The following is a 21,817-nucleotide window of genomic DNA, read 5'->3' on the forward strand; positions in this document are numbered from 1 at the left end:
TCAAAATTGGGAAGAGGAGAGCTGGGCCATAAGTCTTAGCTCACTTTTAACAGGAATGGGACTGGAGGTGTACACAAGCATGCCACAAGAAGAGGCCTGTAATTACGATTCTCTCAAGAAAGCGATCCTAGGGAGGTATCAGTTGACTGAAGAGGGATTCAGATCTAAATTTCGACAAAGTAAACCAGACCAAGGAGAGTCGGTCTTCCAATTTGTGTCAAGAATAAAGAGATACTTCAGTCGTTGGACTGAACTGGCTGGAATAGAAAAGATGTATGAATCCTTATGTGATTTAATGATAAGAGAGCAGTTTATTGAAGGTTGTTCGGCTGAATTAGCGGTGTTTCTGAAAGAGAGAACACCAAAGTCGATGGACGAGATAACGCGTCTTGCAGAGCAGTACATCGAAGCACATAAGGGGACACCTTCAATATTGTCGAAGAGTGTTGCGCCACAAAGGAAGCACAACTCCACCAGTCATGAGCAGTCCAGTCGAAAGACAGAAGAGAAGAATGGGTTGCGGAAAACCTGCTTTATATGTAATAAAGCAGGTCATTTAGTGCGTGACTGTAGACAAAACAGCAGGAGTAACACTCCAAAGAGTTGCTTTATCTGTAATAAAGCAGGACACTTAGCCAGAGATTGTAAGCAGATGAGATCAGCTCCAGCAAAGAATGACCAGAAGTTAGCAGCAGTGTGTGTTCAAACGGAAGTAAAAAACAGTCCATTTAAAAACAATACTGAAGACGGAAAATTGAAGTTGGCAAGTGGGGAGTCAGTCCCAATACTTGCAGGAGTTTGTACCATTGACAGCTTAAAAGGGGAGAGGAACTTGAAGGTACAGAGAGGATTCATAGGAACAGAAGAAGTGAAAGTGTTAAGGGACACTGGATGCGAATCCGCTGCTGTAAGAAGAGACTTAGTCAAAGAAGAGCAATTTCTAGGCAAAGAAATAGTGATGATCACAATACATGGGGACGCCAAAGTTGTACCTATGGCGAAGATATGGGTTGATACTCCGTATTACATTGGAGAAATTGAGGCAATGGTACCAAAGTCGTTGATTTGTGACTTAGTCATTGGGAATGTTCCTGGTGTACTTGATAGACCTGATCCTGAATGGAAAAAGAAGATTGCTGATACATCAGTAGCTGCGGTTATGACAAGATCACAGAGTAGAAAAGCAGAGCTACCAATGAAAGCACTGAATGTGCCGAAACCCTCCTGTGAAACAGAAGTTAATGTGGAGACATTAAAGGCATCACAGAAGGAAGATAAAGCATTGCAAAAGCTGTGGGATTTAGCAAAGACAGAAGACATGCTCGAAACCAAGGGTGGTGCAAAATACAAATTTGCAATAAGAAATGGAGTGCTGTATAGAGTTTATCTTCAAACGAAAGGGGCATATGACTACGAGACCAAACAGATTGTCGTACCAGCGAGCAAACGCAAAAGAGTGATGGAACTTGCTCACGAATCGATCGTTGGAGGACATCTTTCAGCAAAGAAAACTGAGGACAGGATCAAGTCAAGCTTTTATTGGCCTGGGATTTCAAGTGAAGTTGGACGATTTTGCCGATCTTGTGACAAATGCCAAAAGACCATTCCGAAAGGCCAAGTTAAGAAGGTTCCTTTAGGAGACATGCCAGTGATTGAAGAACCCTTCCACAGAATAGCCATAGATTTAATAGGACCTATTGCACCAGTGTCAGACAGTGGAAACAGATATATATTAACAGTGGTTGATTATGCCACGCGATATCCAGAAGCGGTAGCATTACCACGAATTGACACAGAAAGAGTAGCAGAAGCACTTCTTGACATCTTTTCGAGAGTAGGTCTCCCAAGTGAAGTTTTAAGTGACAGAGGCAGCCAATTTACATCTGACCTGATGAAAGAAGTAAGTCGTCTTATATCAGTGAAGCAACTCTTCACCACACCATACAACCCGAAGTGCAATTGATTTTGTGAGCGTATGAATGGAGTCCTGAAGAGCATGTTAAAGAAGATGTGCCAAGAAAGACCCAAAGATTGGGATAGATACCTTTCGGCAGTATTATTTGCCTATAGAGAAGTACCACAATCAAGCACAGGATTCTCACCCTTTGAACTTTTATATGGAAGAACAGTGCGGGGACCAATGCAAGTGTTGAAAGAAATATGGACAGCGAAAGAAAATCCTGAGACACAGAACACATATCAATATGTATTTGATTTAAAGCAGCGGTTGGAAGAAACGTGCAAGATAGCAAGAGAAAGTCTAAATAGAGCTCAGAAGACATACAAACATCATTACGATAAGAAAGCTCGCAAACGAGTATTAAAACTTGGCGACAAAGTACTACTCCTGCTTCCGACAGATAAGAATAAGATGATGCTACAATGGAAAGGACCATATGAAGTTGTTGAGGCTATCAACGGAGTTGACTATAGAATAAATGTTGGTGATAGAATGAGAACATATCACATCAATTTGCTAAAGAAGTATGAAGAACGCAAAGACACGATTGCAGCAAGTGTGGCAATTATAGAAGATGACAACCATATTCAAGGTGGAGCGGTAGATGATGAAAGTCTTCTAGAGTTTCCAGGATACACAAGTGGTGAAACATTTTGTGATGTCAAGATCTGTGAAAGACTTACTCAGGAACAGAGAAAGCAAGTCTTAGATCTTCTTCAAGAATTTAGTGAGGTGTTCTCCGAACAACCAGGAACAACTCCTCTCATACAGCACCACGTCGAACTGATTGACCAGAAACCTATCCGAGTGAAGCAGTACCCAATACCATACGCTAAGCGTCAAGATGTGGAAGATGAAATTAAGAAGATGCTGGAAGCTGATGTTATAGAACCGTCTGTATCCGAGTACAATGCACCTATCGTAATTGTAAAGAAGAAAGACGAAAGCAATAGATTCTGCATTGACTTTCGACGCCTTAATTCTGTAACCAAGTTTGATACCGAACCTATGGCTAGTGTGGATGATATTCTGGCAAGACTGAAAGATGATAAGTTTTTTACAAAGATCGACTTATGTAAAGGTTTCTGGCAGATTCCAGTTGCTGAAAGTTGCCGAAGAATGACAGCATTTTCTACAGACAGAGGGAGTTACCAGTTTAAGAAAATGCCATTTGGAATGGTCAACTCTAGGGCGACCTTCAATCGTATAATGAGGAAGCTGCTAGCAGGATGTAACAACGTTGATAATTATATCGACGATATGATAGGACATACTCCAACTTGGAATGATCATCTTGTTATGCTACGAGACCTCCTCCAAAGACTTAAAGAAGCATGTCTTACAGTTAAACCATAAAATTGTTTTATCGGGTTTGGCAATATTGGATTTACAGGACATATGGTTGGAAATGGAATAGTTCAGATGGAAGAGGAGAAACTTAATCGCATAAGGCAAGCAGCAGTTCCAAAAACCAAAAGACAAGTTAGGGCATTTTTAGGATTAGCGGGCTATTACAGAAAATTCATACCTTCATTTGCCGAAATAGCAGCACCTCTAACAGACTTGACGAAAAAGGGACAGCCGAATTATGTCAAATGGGAAGCAAGTCAAGATTATAAGATTCTTTCACTGGTTGTAGGTGCAGATGGGAATTTCCGGCCTCGAGGGTAACTGTTTAGGCGGTAACGAGGTTCCTAAGGAGTTACCGCCTAAACAGTTACCCGAGAGCCGGATATTCCCATCTGCACCTATAACCAGTGACAGAATCTTTTTCTTGCATACCGATATAAAGATATAATAATAAAAATAAAATCAGCTGAACGGCTTTCTTTTTAGAACTATTTCTTATAGCAGCGTATTTAAACAAAGCGCGGGAAATCAACGTCCGTAAACAGGAAAGACGTCATGACGTTTCAAAGACAAATAACAATGTTTAGTTCCGGTTTTGTTTTATCAGTTCCGGCGTAACGTTATGAATTTTTGACAAAATAACGTGTTTTGAATCGAGAAATATACTATCAGGAACAAAGAGGAACTGTCAAGGTATTGGATTTTTATTCCGTTTTTCAAAATAAAATATAAATAACTACATAAATCTTCTACATATATGTAGTTCGTAATACGTCATTTAAAGCACGAGAGTCATCTTACACCCCGGGGTGTAAGATGGATTTTTCCAGCACTGGTAAAAATACCGGAAATCCCAGTCTGGTATGCAAGGAAGTGCTTTTAATACCTTGAAGGATCAACTCACTAGATCGCCTATTCTTCGACTACCAGATTTTTCTAAACAATTCATTTTACAGTGTGATGGTTCAAGTACCGGGATTTGAGCAGCGTTACTGCAGCAGTATGAAGAGGGTTTATTTCCAGTTGCCTCTGCCAGCAAGAAGCTGCTCGATCATGAGAAGAACTACTCAGTTGGAGAAAGAGAGTGCCTTGCCATAGTATTCGGAATAAAAAAATTCCAGAAGTATATTTATGGGAAGGAATTCGTCATACAAACAGACCACAATTCTTTAGCATATATCCAGAAATCCACACCAGATAATGGAAGATTAGTGAGATGGGCATTATTTTTGCAGTCATATAAATTCCGGATTGAGGCAATAAAAGGATCAGACAACATCTTTGCAGATTATCTGAGCAGACAAGATGAAGATGATGAAGACAGTCCCCACATTACAATATCAACAGAGGATATGCAGACAGAATAAATCAGATATTTTTGCCATGATTTAGAAATATGGAATATTTCTTTAGAAGGGGGCTGTTGTCAAAAATATCAATTTATTTGTATAAAACAAACACAATTTGCCGCCATTTTGTGTATGCTATTTTTGTTCGCGTGACGTCACAATGGCGTCTCTCTATCCGGTTCGCGCGTTTTGTATATATACTTGAAATGGATTTGAAATAAAAAAAAAGAGAGAAAAAAATAAGGTTTAGAAAGAAACCTCCAGTATTGTCACTAACGAAACTTAAGAGTTTCAGTTAGAGGAGTACGTCTCCAAAGCGCAGCAAGTCCAAGTTGCGCAGCAAGTCCAATTCAGAAGAGTAAGTCTTCCAAGTGCAGCAAGTCCAGGTTGCCCAGCAAGTCCAGTAAAAGGTGTAAGTCCAATTCGGAAGAGTTAGTCTTCCAAGTGCAGCAAGTCCAGGTTGCGCAGCAAGTCCAGTAAGAGGAGCAAGTCTAATTCAGAAGAGTAAGTCTTCCAAGTGCAGCAAGTCCAGGTTGCGCAGCAAGTCCAGTAAGAGGAGCAAGTCTAATTCAGAAGAGTAAGTCTTCCAAGTGCAGCAAGTCCAGGTTGCGCAGCAAGTCCAGTAACAGGAGCAAGTCCAATTCGGAGGAGTAAGTCTTCCAAGTGCAGCAAGTCCAGGTTGCGCAGCAAGTCCAGTAAAAGGAGCAAGGCCAATTCGGAAGAGTAAGTCTTCTAAGTGCAGCAAGTCCAGGTTGCGCAGCAAGTCCAGTAAAAGGAGCAAGTCCAATTCGGAAGAGTAAGTCTTCCAAGTGCAGCAAGTCCAGGTTGCGCAGCAAGTCCAGTAACAGGAGCAAGTCTCATTCGGAGGAGTAAGTCTTCCAAGTGCAGCAAGTCCAGGTTGCGCAGCAAGTCCAGTAAAAGGAGCAAGTCTAATTCGGAGGAGTAAGTCTTCCAAGTGCAGCAAGTCCAGGTTGCGCAGCAAGTCCAGTAAAAGGAGCAAGTCTAATTCGGAGGAGTAAGTCTTCCAAGTGCAGCAAGTCCAGGTTGCGCAGCAAGTCTAGTGAGAGGAGCAATTTAATTAGAGGAGCAAGTCTAAGAAGCGAAGCAAGTCTAAGAAGCGAAGCAAATCTAAGACGTGAAGCAAGTCCAGGAAGTGAAGCACGTCTAAGAAGCGAAGCAAGTCTAAGACGTGAAGCAAGTCTAGGGGTACAGCAAGTCAAGTATATCTAGGAAACCTTCATCGTGTGTACTGCTTGGAAGATACCTCAGATATTGTCACCATTATAGTTAACCCAAAACTTGACATCTTGTCAATTCCATCTAATAACTATTTGTAGATGTGTGGGTCCTGGGAGATTCAATTCCGTTCTGGGCTGGTAAACGAGCAGCAGACACCGGTAAACCCAACCTTTCGCTACCCGATATAACTATAGCTTGGTGGGGAATAAGCGGACTTCGATGGACATCATTTCGCCATTCAGTACAGACTCAAGTATTACTGTCATCGCCACCAAGGGCTATCATCTTACATTTAGGTGGTAACGATTTGACAAGTTTATCTTCTATCGAGCTAAGGGAGTTAATAGAGACAGAAGTGAAATATCTACGCGATGCCTTCCCCGAGACAATTATCATTTGGGTAGATATTTTACCAAGGAGGGTCTGGAGGGGGGCCTGTAATGTCAAAGCTATTGACGTCAAACGCAAACGAATAAATAGTTCGGGCCGGATTATTACAAGTCGGTCTGGCAGGAGTGATATAGTGAGCCCAGATATTGATACGGCTACTAATTTTTTCAAATCTGACGGGGTCCATTTAAATGAGGTGGGGTTGGAGTTTTATCTGTACTATTTGAAATCTGCCATAATAAAAAATCTCTGTGCGTCTCAATAATAATTTTGGGGGATAAATTGAAATTTATTGTGGCGGTAAAATTCTTATTGGCTGGAAGGTGACCAGGCGTTGCAGTTTCTATGAAGTAAATTTAACAAGTTATCGTTATTTACAATTTCAAATTTCGCTTACTTCGGAATATGGGCGTGACTTCTCTCCTCGATGGCATTCTATTTTGCGTTCAAGAGGAGACATGGCCGTCCGTATTCGGATTTTTCTATCTTATTTCGCAGGTCACTACTTTATGTAAGCTGTTATTGTTACTCTGAGTCACCAGGTTATTTCAATGGTTGTCAACTGGACTGTTGCTTCCGGTTACTTGTTTACTTATTGTTGTCGACCCGAATGTTGCTTCGGGTCACTAAGTAGTGGTAAACTCGAATGTTGCTTCGGGTTTGTTTGTAGTCTGTCGTTGACCTGAATGTTGCTTCGGGTCACTAGGTCTGGCCCATGTAGTTTTGGTAAGGCCTAGTTGACGTGTTTGCTGCCAGTAACGCATTACAGGTTCTACCGGCATACCTCGTATCGAGCTGGTAGTGTGATTATGGGTCCTTTGCTTTCAAGGTTGGTACCGATTCACGGTACGGTCAACTTGGAAGCTGGGGTCTATGATTGCACGATCAGTGGGACTCCTTTGGTAATGCGACGCGTAGCAATGATGCCATTAGTAATATTTTCAAAGGTGACTCGGCGACCGGGATCCTTTTGGCAATTTCACTTGTAATGTTTGGCATGCTTGGTCCCTTCCGGTCGATGAGCTAGCTACCAAATTTGAGCGGCCGACACAACCAAACTTATTAATTTGAAATGATATGAATATACATGTAATTCATAAGCAATATTTCAAGGTTTTATTATCACGTACCTATATCTATTTGAATATATTGTCGGTACAGATTGGTGACATGTTTAATAAATTTAGAGAAGGCTGTATGTATTGTTTTTTATTTCGAGTAATATCAAATAATAAATTATACTAAAGCGTGGTAGTGAGGCCATAAATTTTAAATGGTCACACACATTTTCTAAAATTCAAAACTTTTAACATTTTTATTACTGATTCAATATTAAAATCTCTTTCAGCATTGTGGTAGATCAAAAGAAATTCAAAACCAAATTCTAGTTGCAATCAGTTTTTCTATTCCCTTTAATCATTTGTTTTCTTTGTGATCAACATATACATTTGTAATAACTACACAACAAAAGCTACTATAGTTTTCACTTCAAACTAACAGAAAATGATGCCACAAGTCCAGCTGTAAAACTACAAAGATGTGGGTAAATCTAAACAATTTAATAATAACTAGAAGACTAATAATCACCTAAAAGATTGTACATCATCAAGCATAATACAAATATTAATATAATGTTTGTTACATATATCTGTCTCTACAAATGTGTCAAAAAAAAAAAAGAAAAAAAAAAAAGAGAAAAATTTGACCAAATTGTAAGTTTGATGCTCATACTACTTAAATAGCATACTTCTCTGAGAATCTGAGATCTGTTTCTAGCAGGGATTTGAGAGTATTACAGTGTGGTTGAAGTTTAGGATCTAGCTTCTCCGAGAACAACATCAGATATAACTTGTTGGCCAAGGTAAACCATGTCTCACTGCTTGCTAACTGTAATCATCATAACATTTCACAGTCATTTGTAAAAGTACCCTGACAACAGTTAAAGACATCTAATGGCCATCTTTGACTAAAATATTTTACCTTTCGATATTTACTATAAATGTATAAAATCCTCATCAAATGTATTCAAATTCACTAAATATATAAAATAAGTTTGCTTTCACAGTTACATTCATCATTAATGTTATGCAGTAACACTTGATTGTTAAAATTGTTAAAGAAAACAGCCAGTTTTTCAGTGGTACTACACATTTATAATGTGTTTATCTATACATGTATACATTGTGTACTATTTTAAACCTAATGCATAGTACTGTTAATACATATTAACCTTTAGCCTGCTGGCGGCAAGTTATTCTGCCTTTGCGACCAGTGCGGACCAAGATTAGCCTGCACATCCGTGCAGGCTAATCATGGTCTGCACTGTTCGCTATTCAGTCAGTAAATTTTCAGTGAACACCCCTTTGAATAATAAATGGTATTGCCCAAATTGACTGATGGACCAGTTCATTTTAGAAATTTAGTAGGGTAAAGGTTAATAATAAACATATTATGATCTGATAATGTAACAACCTCAAATGTTGCAGTTACTGGATGCCGTCCAACATTGTCATCAAAGCCTTTTGTTAGTGCCATATCAATATGCTGCCATAAAAACTCCTTAAAACTAAATTCTCCTCCATTCCGAGAGAGCACCACTGACCGTGACCTATCTGTACCAGCTTGACCTCTTCTTGTAGACTGGTAACTCTTACGCGGTGAGTCCGATTCTAAATGCAAGATCAAGAGCAATCTTTGAATATGAAACTGAATATACATTTGAGTTCTGATGCTAACATAACAAGAGCACCGCCTTGCGGGTGCTGACGCTCATCTGATTTTTTTTGTATAATAGAAATATTGTCCTACCCATGATTTTCTAAGTCTAAAAAGGGCCATCATTCTTGCAAAAAGCAGGATAGAGTTATGTTTCTTGATGTACAGTGTCCACTTATGATTGTGAAAAACTGTTGCAAGTTTTAAAGCAATAGCTTTGATAGTTTATGAGAAAAGTTGCCTTAAACATAATACTCAACCAAGAAAATGATTTTCTAAGTCCAAAAGGGGCAATAATTCTTGCAAAAAGCAGGATGGAGTTATGTTGCTTGCTATACAGGGTCAGCTTATGATGGTGAACAAGTGTTGCAAGTTTCAAAGCAATAGCTTTGATAGTTCAAGAGAAAAAGTTGACCTAAACATAAAACTTAACCAAGAAATCTGATATTTTCTAAGTCCAAAAGGGGCCATAAATCTTGCAAAAAGCAGGATGGAGTTATGTTTCTTGCTGTACCGGGTCAGCTTATGATGGTGAACAAGTGTTGCAAGTTTTAAAGCAATAGCTTTGATAGTTTAGGATAAAAGCTGACCTAAACATAAAACTTAACCAAGAAAACTGATTTTCTAAGTCCAAAAGGGGCAATAATTCTTGCAAAAAGCAAGATGGAGTTATGTTTCTTGATGTACAGGGTCTGCTTATGATGGTGAACAAGTATTCCAAGTTTCAAAGCAATAGCTTTGATAGTTTAGGAGAAAAGTTGACCTAAACATAAAACTTAACCAAGAAATCTGATATTTTCTAAGTACAAAAGGGGCCATAAATCTTGCAAAAAGCAAGATGGAGTTATGTTTCTTGCTATACAGGGTCAGCTTATGATGGTGAACAAGTCTTCCAAGTTTCAAAGCAATAGCTTTGATAGTTTAGGAGAAAAGCTGACCTAAACATAAAACTTAACCAGGCAACGCCGACGCAGACGCCGACGCCGACACCGACGCCGACAACCGCTCAAGTGATGACAATAACTCATCATTTTTTTTCAAAAAATCAGATGAGCTAAAAATTCATATCAAAATTAGTATTTTGTAACATGGCAGAAGCCACATTAGCAATTATTTTAGATAAAATAGATATAGAATAAGATAACATAATACACTCGATGGAATACTAGCTGGTTTGATAACTTATATTACCACAAAGACATAATTGGAACACTATTGAAAAAGGGGGCTAACCTCATTTCATGACAAGAGCTGTCCGTAAGACAGCATGCTCAACTTTTCTCTGTGCTTTACTCTGAATTAGAGCTTTGCCAGTAAAAACTCTACCAAAAAAATTCTAAGTTAAAAAGGGACATAACTCTGTCAAGATTCAAATCAGAGTTATGACGACTGTTTCTCCTGGTGCAGACTTTGATAGTAAATAACTTTTTTAAGTTTCAAGTCAAAAGCTTTGATTAACAGAAATATTTGACTTTATCAGTCAGGGGTGTAACTGTTTCAAGTTATCACAGTTTATAACCCATTTGAGTTATTGCTTATACTTTCATAACTTGTTTCAGTTATCATAAAATATTACAAAGCCCTCCTGTGCCAATTCCTCTTTTCGAATGTGACAAATGCAATTATTCCCTGAATCCTTGAACTTTTATCTTTCCAGCTATGCAGTAAAAATTTTTACGCAAGGCTGATAAAGTTTTACATAAAAGGTTTAAAGCTATAAAACTCTTAACATCATCAGGTCATGATCAGACTAAAAGAGCATTTGATTAACCACAGATTGCTACTAATTTCACTTTAAAGGTCACTTTGTGAGAACAGCAAAAAGACTTTTTTTTAATAACTTACCCGAGTTAACTATATTTTATAACTAATACAGGTTATAAAATGCTTGAAAAAGTAACCGAAATAGGTTACATAACTTAAAACAGTTACACCCCTGACTGTTTATTAAAAACTTTAATAAAAAAATTCTAAGTTAAAAAAGGGCATAACTCTGTCAAAATTCAATCAGAATTAGGGGGATTGTTTCTCCTGGTGTAGACTATGATAGTAAATAATTATTTTAAGTTTCAAGTCAATAGTTTTGATAGTAACAGAGATATTTGACTATATCAAAAATATTTACAAATGGTGATTGCGACGCAAATGCAATAGCTCTACTTTTTCTCTGAGAGTAGAGCTAAAATTTGAAAAACAAGTCAGAGGGTAACATTTACAAACATGTGAAGAAATACAATCTACAAACATTCCAGGTCTCACCTGTGTCATGCTGTATCGTGTTATCTCTGATCTGCTGCAGGAAGAAAGAAACTGGGTCAGCAGCCTCATTCTGGTATACATGGATAAATACAAACTCCTGATTGGCTGGCACAGCAAATAGCGAATTGTTGCTGTAAATGATTAAGTAAAGTTTGTAAATCCACAGTGTTTATCAACTGAAATAACAGAAATGACAAAGACTAAAACCTTTACAGTTGACACAAATAACAAAATTGAAAACAAATTAATACCAAAAGCAAAAATTATGGCTGATTCCAGAAAAAGCATACACAATTAGAAACAAAATTTCCATTCATGCTGAGATATGATAAAAGATTTCAGCAAAGGACTATGATAACTAATACAAATACCTGATGTTGGTGATAACTCTAGATTTTCTAAGAATTTTGTAGATTTGGTCCTCCATACAGTGTTGTAGTCTCTTGATAGGGTGGATCCTCTGGAATATTACAGTTCACAATCTGTTTTATCATAATCACACTTTAGAAAGATAGAAATGTAACTGGTTTCATCACTTAATATTTCAACTGATAGTTATTTGTGGCATTATGCCAGATTAAGATGACTGACAAGTTCTCTTAATGTACAACCTGCTTAGAAGCATAAATACATGTAGTTCTAGTCAAGACATTAGAGACAGTTCTAGGGCCAAAGAGCTAATTTAAAATTTCTTTTTTCCCCCTATATCTATTGAACAAGCTTGACAGATCTATCCCTTTTAATTCCATCAGCATGTTTTTCAATAATCTGCAGCTGACAAATCGAGCTTGCCTGTACACAAATACCCAAACTGCTCTTTTTGTTCCCCAAATTTTATGCAAAACATACAAAACTTCCTATCTGATAGCAAAATGAACAAAATGATTATCATCTACTGCAAATGAAAATGTTTTTTTATCCTTTTTTTAGTCTGAAGCTTCTAATTTAAGTAAGAATGTGAATAACTTAGGATTTCATCAGTTTGTGGACAAAGCTGAGTTGGACATAATATCAGACTAAAATAAATGAAAGTTTGTTGTGGACAAGGTACTTATGAAAGTCTAAAATCTCACAAAGTTGTTTTAACATATACCTGTGGCCTTATCTTATATCCTGTATTATCAACTAATTCATCTGGATCATACTCAATGGTGGATGTCTCAAACACAAACAAAACTCTCGGTGAACATGGACGACCATTGTATTTCCAATCTTTGGAGATGGGTAGATCTAACAACTGTTCTGTTACACATTTTTGTACCTTCATTCTGCAATACAATAACAGAGAGACTGAGATTTCAAAACACGCAAGTGTACATCTTCATCCAGGAAATACTTGGAAATCATGATAATTAGTGTCCTCATAAATTTAAAGAGTTGCTTGCAGCACATTATTGCACAGTTTTCAGACTACTGAAGAACAGACAACCATCCCATGAGGTTCTAAGTCTGAATGGCAAACCTGCCATGAAATCAGAAATATTTGGTCTTGTCCACCAACAAAATATTAAACAACCCACCAGTATGTGAAAACCACATCACTCTTTTCAAACCTGTCTTGGAGTATATATACGTCCCGAGTTAAAGTTGAAATATTCGAGGCAATACTTGCTTTACTTGTTTTTGTTTCTATTTCGGACAGGGCAATGAAAATATCAAGCATTAATTGTGAAATCACCTATTAAATTGCATGGGCATGAAATTTGGTGGTTGTGGCCAAAACAGTTATTTCCTGGTGAAGAAACTGATGGATTTTGTCCATCAATAAATGCATGGTAATTGTATTGCTTCATTGAAATAAAAAAAAATATGGCATGACTCAACAACAATGTCCAGGAAAATTAGTCCTAAATAAAAATTGATAATTTCACAGTAATTAAAATTCAGTGAGAATTTTCTGCTGTGCCAATTAGCACTGATGTAACTATATTCTATGTTTTACCTGATAGAATCCAATATCCTGAACAGCCTCACATATGTGATGTCAAATGATGAACTAGGATGTGAAATCTAAAATATAACACAACCTCATGTAAAATATTGACACTAGTCAGAACATTTACATAAATTAGGCATTAAAATTTTAAACAATGTGTTGTTAAACTGCTGAACAGTCTACATCATGTGTCATATGGATCCCAACTTTTCTATCTAATATAGTTAAACCTCTGCATTTTAGTTTGTTGGGTTTTCAGTCCAAATGACACATTCCTAGGTCGGATGGTGGCCTCAGCATTAAATGTGGAGGAAGATTCAAGGAGCTTCTCTGTTATTTGATGCATAAGTTTGCATCTCAACAGAACTATCTTCTTTGCAATACGTGAGCAGACATCAAACACATAAATGATTCACAATCAGAAACTATGACCGCTTTGCAATACAGACCACAGCATAGCATGTCGTAAGGCAGTGTATGTTTGTGTGTTCTGCTTTCACTTTCTGTTGTATGGGATATGTAATATGTAAGAAAAATTTGTTATAAAATTTCTACAAAGACATTAACTATACCCAAAGCTACTTTTTTTTTAATCTCTTCTGAAATACTGGAACAATATACTTACAACTAATATATGAGAAACTTGGAAGAGAAAAAGAAGACATTTAGCATTGTGACAGTCCTCTTGCTGCCATAGTGTCTGGAAATCCTGCAAGCAGAAAATATGATATGTGTTGCATCACAAAATTTTATCTTAATGTAAACAAAACTGCTAGAAACATGAGAGAGGATGGCCCTTTATATCTTACAAAAGTACAGAGCTGTAGTGGCTAAACTTTCAATGTACTTTAGTGGAGATTCATCTATATGCAGCAATTCAAAAAACATTGAAAGGAATTTTCTATGTCCATCACGATCACCCTTTTCATTTAGTGTAGCAGTATATTTGTATCAACTATATAATGTATAAGAAAAGACAAAGTTTTATAAAAAAAACTAGAAATGTGTCCATGGGACACAGATGCCCCCACTATATGACAAAGGACACAAATTTTTTCCTAGGTCAGGGGCCGTAACTCCTACAATACTGAATAAATCCGGATGTGAAACCCCGGGTGCACAACTGCACATGCTGACCAACATTCCTGTAAACTTTGGTGACTGTAGGTCAAATAATTTTGGAGCTATGCTCGACACAACATTAAAATGACCAATTTTTAACTAAGTCAGGGGTCATAACTCCTACAGGACTGAATGAATCTGGAAGCAAAACCCCAGGTGCACAACTGCACATGCTGACCAACATTCCTGTAAACTTTGGTGACTCTAGGTCAAAAACTTTTGGAGCTATATGCGACACAACATTAAAATGACCAATTTTTTACTAAGTAAGGGGCCATAACTCCTACATGACTGAATGAATCCGGATGTGAAACCCCAGGTGCACAACTACACATGCTGACCAACATTCCTGTAAAGTTTTGTGACTCTACGTCAAATACTTTTGGAGCTAGGTGCGACACAACATTTTTGGAAGGACGGAAGGACGGACGGAAAGACGGAAGGACGGACGAACAAGGGCAAATCTATATGCCCCCCACCCCCCAAAGTGGGGGCATAAAAATAAGCTGCAGGAATAGCATGCACATTTCTAACTTTGACAGGCAAGTCCATTCTGAAGTTTTCAAACAGTATATTAGAAGGCTTCAGAAAGAACATTACTAAACTTCAGTCAAACTATTCTAGCACAACAGTATCTTCAGCATACCGTAAAACAAATTGTAAATCTTACTGAAACTGAGTGTATACATTTAGACTTTATAATACCAATATTAGTACCTTAATAGAAGCATCCTTGAGTTTCTGGCACACTGAAGTCAGTCTGTAAGAATCCAATATACTGGTCAGGTGTAGGTATACAACACTGCTGTCAACATCATAGTAACACTCGATGTCACCCTGAAATATATAATTCGAATTTATTTAAATAAATTCAAAGTAACACTACAAGCATCATAAATACACCCCAACTCCCTGAAAATTGTATCAACACTTGGTCCTCAACTGTAGATGTATACATCTGTCAATGGCTGAATCAATGAAAGTGTTGCATTACTGTCTCTAAATTCTAATTTTCAGGTAATCAAAAAAAAAACATCATATATTTTAATATGACAAAACTGTAGTTTAACCAATAATTAAATTTAATTGTAATTACCTGGTTGACACTGTCTTTTAAGAATCCTCTAACACCCTGCAAGAAATAAATAATTAGCTAGAGGATATCCATTAATATTCACAAAATAAAACAGTTATCAAGTCACAGCTGTGGGAGAGAACTACATATCTTAACAAACTTTAAGTGTGAGTGAAAATATTAGTTGTCTCCCTTGGCAAAGACAGACAAATTACTTGCAGCATGTTGCTGCATATTGCTTATATACTCTCTGGTGCTGGTTGGGTGCCCAGTAAAAAACATTCTTAATAATAATTAACTAGAAATGTGTCCATGGGACACAGATGCCCCCACTACATGACAAAGGACAGGGGCCATAACTCCAACAATACTGAATGAATCCGGACACGAGACCCCAGGGGCACAACTGCACATGCTGACCAACATTCCTATACAGTTTTGTGACTCTACATCAAATACTTTCAGAGCTAGGCGCGACACAACACTAAAATGACCAATTTTTACAAAGTCAGGGGCCATAACTCCTACATGACTGAATGAATCCGGATGCAAAACACCAGGTGCACAACTAAACATGCTGACCAACATTCCTGTAAACTTTGGTGACTCTGGGTCAAATACTTTTGGAGCTACGCGCGACGCAACATTAAAATGACCAATTTTTGGTTGCGGGTTTATCCCGCTACCAAAGTTAAGTGTATTTCTGACAATCATGTAGTATCTTTATTTGATTCCAAATCACATCCAAAGGAATTTGTTCATGTGCTACACAAAGTAGTCCCATTCATGAACAACGCGGATGAATTATCAATGATCAAGCAGTTCTTATTCATCCTCTATCCATTCACACTGGCCATTTAGATTATATAAGATCTGTCAATGATTAGGTATTCCAGCCCATGGTTACATCATTGACTTCCAGCTGTTCATGTAAGGTCAGGCAGAGTTTATCTTAGATATGAGGCACATTAGTATTTGTTTCTTATACATGTATATTTATAGATTGGCATTTAAAATGAAAGTAACTACAGCAAAACCCACAACCACCAGACATCTCAAGGCTTTGATTAACTAAGTCAGGGGCCATAACTCCTACACAAATGAATGAATCCGGACGCAAAACCCCAGGTGCACAATTGCACATGCTGACCAACATTCCTGTAAACTTTGGTGGCTCTAGGTCAAATACTTTTGGAGCTACGTGCGACAAAACATTACAATGACCAATTTTTTACTAAGTCAGGGGCTATAACTGCTATACAACTGAATGAATCTGGACGCGAAATCCCAGGTGCACAACTGCACATGCTGACCAACATTCCTGTAAAGTTTTGTGACTCTACATCAAATACTTTCAGAGCTAGGCGCAACACAACACTAAAATGACTAATTTTTACAAAGTCAGGGGCCATAACTCCTATATGACTAAATGAATCCAGATGCGAAACCCCAGGTGTACAACTACACATGCTGACCAACATTCCAGTAAAGTTTTGTGACTCTATATCAAATACTTTCAGAGCTAGGCGCAACACAACATTAAAATGAATAATTTTTACAAAGTCAGGGGCCATAACTCCTACATGACTAAATGAATCCAGACGCGAAACCCCAGGTGCACAACTACACCTGCTGACCAACATTCCTGTAAATTTGTGACTCTATATCAAATACTTTTGGAGCTAGGCATGACACATTCTCGGAATGACGGACGGACAAGGGTCAAAAATTGACTCTGGGTCAAATACTTTTGGAGCTACGTGCAACACAACATTAAAATGACCAATTTTCAACTAAGTCAGGGGCCATAACTCCTACACAACTGAATGAATCCAGACGCAAAACCCCAGGTGCACAACTAAACATGCTGACCAACATTCCTGTAAACTTTGGTGACTCTAGGTCAAATACTTTTGGAGCTAGGTGCGACACATTAAAATGACCAATTTTTTACTAAGTCAGGGGCTATAACTCCTATACAACTGAATGAATCTGGATGCGAAACCCCAGGTGCACAACTGCACATGCTGACCAACATTCCTGTAAAGTTTTGTGACTCTACATCAAATACTTTCAGAGCTAGGCGCAACACAACACTAAAATGACTAATTTTTACAAAGTCAGGGGCCATAACTCCTACATGACTAAATGAATCCAGACGCGAAACCATAGGTGCACAACTACACATGCTGACCAACATTCCTGTAAAGTTTTGTGACTCTACATCAAATACTTTTGGAGCTAGGCGCGATACACCATTCTCGGAAGGACGAAGGATGGACGGATGGAAGGACGGAAGGAAGGACGTACAAGGGCAAATCTATATGCCCCCCCACCAAAAGTGGGGGCATAAAAATTCATCTATCATTTCTCTTTTAGGAAAATTAAATTACTGACATTATACAGCTAACAAAATGTTAACATGTTTACTATACCTTAAACACATCAGCATCTAAAATAGGGTTGAATGAGGAAGCTTTAGAAGTGGACGTCTTGTACTGGCTCTTTCCTATAACTGACACAACACATACTTTGTTATCTTTGTATTGACTTGGGCTGAAATACAAGTATATATATATATACGTAAGATGGCTTGACATTTAGAACTGCCTAAGAAAGGTAAAAGTTATAGTCAATCTCCTGACGGGCAAGTTAAATATTATCATATTAGGTACATGTGTTTATTAGGAATGGATACAGTCATACCATGTTATTTTTTGTTGTTCAACTTTCAAATTTTTTAAAACCAATATTTCATTGCACAAACACTATGTCATTGATCTGATTCTCATTGTGTGACCAGGTCAGCGATGCATATTAATTTCTTGTTATTTTGTCATTTTTGTAAGATTATTACTATAACATTTTCATATCCCCAATAATGTGACTGATTCAGTAATTTTGCAACTTGGGCCAATTATCTGTGTAAATGGCCACCCTTTTCAGCTATGCTATTATTACTGCCCATTTTTTGATCACTTCAATCATTCAAATAAGTTAATAACCATGTCATCTTTATAAATAAAACTGCAGATGCTCAATAATGTGTTAACAATTTCAAAATAGCTTTGCCCATCTTTTACTTAAAAATTTCATAGTTGGATTATTTACTTCAAAATATAAATGTATAACTTAATTGTGCATTTTATTGAATGTGATGCAGCTAGTAGCCGATTGTTAAAAAACTTCCTTTTTTTAGAGACAATACACATTTAAAATGTATTTATAACATATGTCTACTTTTTACACCTAAATTTAACGCTAATGCATAAGTACTGTAAATACACATAAGGATAATGCAAATACGGTACTTGTGTAAATACACATGAGACCTAAAAGAAGTTGTTAGTTTCCTGTAACATGCTCAAAAAGTTAGCTTGGTAGGTTGGTAAATTTTCAAAAAAAAAATTGTTTCAGTGGAACTTTTCAGAAATTATTTTTATGTCAAACAAGAGCTGTCCGTAAGACTGCCAAGCTCGACTATTCGAAATATTGTCACAGAAGCAGGAAATTATTACCCAAAATGTTAAATATAAAAAGAGTTTTAAGTTCGAAAGGGGACATAATTTGACCAAAATACATATCAGAGTTATGGGACTTGATGTTATCAACTAGTTTTATAACCCCGAAGAAACATGTTAAGTTTCAATTCAATATCTGCATTAGTTTTGGGGATAGTAACTTGCATGTAAAACTTTAACCAGAATTTTCTAAGTCCAAAAGGGGGCATAATTTGCTCAAAATACATGTTAAGAGTTATGGAACTTGATCCAGTGAGGTTGGTAATTGACCTAGAAAAAGAATAAATATGTTTCAAAGCTATATGCCTTTTGGTAATAGCTGTATGTACTTGCATGCAAAACTTTAACCAGGATTTTCAAAGTCCAAAAGGGGGCATAATTTGCCCAAAATAAATGTCAGAGTTATGGGACTTGGTGCTATCAACTAGTTTTATAACCCTGAAGACACATTTGAAGTTTCAATTTAATATCTGTAGTAGTTTTGGAGATAGTTACTTGCATGTAAAACTTTAACCAGGATTTTCTAAGTCCAAAAGGGGGCATAATTTGCCCAAAATACATGTCAGAGTTATGGGACTTGACCCAGTGAGGTAGGTAATTGATCTAGAAAAAGAAAAAATAAGTTTCAAATCTATATGCCTTTTAGTAATAGCTGTATGTACTTGCAGGCAAAACTTTAACCAGAATTTTCTAAGTCCAAAAGGGGACATAATTTGGCCAAAATACATGTCAGAGTTATGGGTCTTGACCCAGTGAGGTAGGTAATTGATCTAGAAAAAGAAAAAATAAGTTTCAAATCTATATGCCTTTTAGTAATAGCTGTATGTACTTGCACCCAAAACTTTAACCAGAATTTTCTAAGTCCAAAAGGGGGCATAATTTGGCCAAAATGAAGGTCAGAGTTATGGGACTTGGTGCTATCAACTAGTTTTATAACCCCGAAGACACATGTGAAGTTTCAATTCAATATCTGCATTAGTTTTGGAGATAGTAACTTGCATGTAAAACTTTAACCAGAATTTTCTAAGTCCAAAACGGGGCATAATTTGCTCAAAATACATGTTAGAGTTATGGAACTTGACCCAGTGAGGTTGGTAATTGACCTAGAAAAAGAATAAATAAGTTTCAAAGCTATATGCCTTTAAATGATAGCTGTATGTACTTGCATGCAAAAACTTAACCAAGGTGTGACGCCGATGCCAGGGTGAGTAGAATAGCTAGACTATTCTTTGAATAGTCGAGCTAAAAAATGAATACAAATATGGGGTTTATGCCTTTAAATAGAGCATCAGTAAGTTCATTTCTAACATCACTGATCATGTTTAAAGCATTTAAAGTGCAGTTTTGCAACTTTTTGTTAACAATTTGAAAAAAATTCTACAAGGCTATAAAAACATTTAGGATCGGGCCAAAAATTTAGGGTAGGTCAGGATACTGGAAACTAACATTATTTTTTACACTTAAACCTTTTGATTTTATGCTTATATAAAATGTTTTAGTGTCTGTATATGCTGTTGGTATAGAACCGGTTCTGCGGCCTCTGTGGCCGAGTGATAAAGCTAGGTCACTGACTCCAAATCACTTTCCGCTGATCAATGTAAGGTTCAAGTCGGGACAGGGTGTTAAACTCTTCATGCAAGGAAGCCATCTAGATTTGTTCCGGAAGGTCGGTCCAATGGTTCTACCAAAGTACCCACTTCTGATGAAAAAATGCACAAATGGGCACTTGGTCTTCCTTCACCATCAAAGCTGGTAATTAAGTCACCATAAGGCCTGTAACTGTCCGTGCAACATCAAACCCAACCAAACATCGTAATTTCAAATTTGTAATTGGTGCAAGTTGTTCATTTTAGGTATTTGTTCTCTAGGTTGAGAATGTTTGCTGCCGTGATAGTCCCTTTCTACCCAGGTATCTAATCCCCAACCACATCATGAACATGACATGCCACAGCCACAGGAATCTACTTTCATTTTTGACAAGTTTTGTTCTGCTAAAAAATTATAAACAGATCCTATTCTACTTTAAACGTGTACATAAAAACTGAAGTGTTAACATGATATGGATTAAAATTAACAGAAAATAGGGATGCAATTGAAATTCTAACTCACACAAAGTCTTGTTTTATTGGAAATGAAATCGCAGCAGCTTCCACGGCTGACATTTTATCTTAATGCCGTACCGTACCGTACTTTAGAGAAGTATATAAGGCGGAAATATAAATATATATGCGGCTATATTTGAACACTTTCATCTAGCTTCTTGATACTCCGCACAATCATACAGGATTGTACAGCGGAGGTGCAAGTCATGTGGCAGTTGGTAAGTTTAATAATAATCATTACCACTCTGTTGCACCGCTCTCCCATGTAGGTTACATTCTACATATTGATTTCCTTGTTTATTTAATATTAACTAATATTCTGACCTCATTTTCAGCACTTCAGAGCATTTCAATGATATGAAAACCATATATGGTCATTTAGTATGAGATGTCTTCTTATCAAAAATAGAAAAATATTGACACGTTATGTTGTATATGGATTTTAGTAAACCATTTGACAAGGTTGATCACAATAAACTAACACACACGCTTGAACAGCTTGGTGTCCACCCTTCAAGCTGCGTTAAACCATTCTTGAAGGACCCCTTGACGTACCGCACTCAGCTGTTGTAGACGGCTTAAGTTACTTCCCCTGTCCTAGCTGGGGTCCCCAGGATTCCATTCTCGGCACTTAAAAATTGTCTGTTTCTCTTTTGCATTCATGAACTCGCTAATTCCATACAAAGTAGAGTCAGACTGTATTGTACAACAGACAGTCTTTAACAGATGCCAAAACTTTACAAAGTGATCTTCATGCTCCTTAATAGTGGGCACAGAACGGGTTCATGGAATCTAACGC

At 37.3% G+C, this 21,817-nt stretch overlaps 1 protein-coding gene across 2 annotated transcripts in view; it reads right to left on the reverse strand.

Annotated features, from left to right (window-relative positions):
• Positions 1-21,122, reverse strand: part of LOC128548472 (nonsense-mediated mRNA decay factor SMG8-like) — a 43,855-nt gene extending 22,733 nt beyond the window's left edge. For both annotated transcript variants that reach the window (XM_053523344.1, XM_053523343.1), the window contains exons 1-11: positions 21,026-21,122; positions 17,831-17,951; positions 15,417-15,452; positions 15,038-15,157; positions 13,824-13,907; positions 13,205-13,272; positions 12,356-12,530; positions 11,634-11,722; positions 11,263-11,393; positions 8,761-8,957; positions 8,036-8,175 (exon numbers count right to left, since the gene is read on the reverse strand). In XM_053523344.1, coding sequence (XP_053379319.1) covers positions 8,036-8,175; positions 8,761-8,957; positions 11,263-11,393; positions 11,634-11,722; positions 12,356-12,530; positions 13,205-13,272; positions 13,824-13,907; positions 15,038-15,157; positions 15,417-15,452; positions 17,831-17,951; positions 21,026-21,078 — 1,214 coding nt within the window. In that variant the 5' untranslated portion in view covers positions 21,079-21,122. The remainder of the gene's footprint in view (positions 1-8,035; positions 8,176-8,760; positions 8,958-11,262; positions 11,394-11,633; positions 11,723-12,355; positions 12,531-13,204; positions 13,273-13,823; positions 13,908-15,037; positions 15,158-15,416; positions 15,453-17,830; positions 17,952-21,025) is intronic.
• Positions 21,123-21,817: the final 695 nt, after the last annotated feature.

Source organism: Mercenaria mercenaria, chromosome 14, assembly GCF_021730395.1.
Source record: "Mercenaria mercenaria strain notata chromosome 14, MADL_Memer_1, whole genome shotgun sequence".
NCBI lineage: Eukaryota > Metazoa > Mollusca > Bivalvia > Venerida > Veneridae > Mercenaria > Mercenaria mercenaria.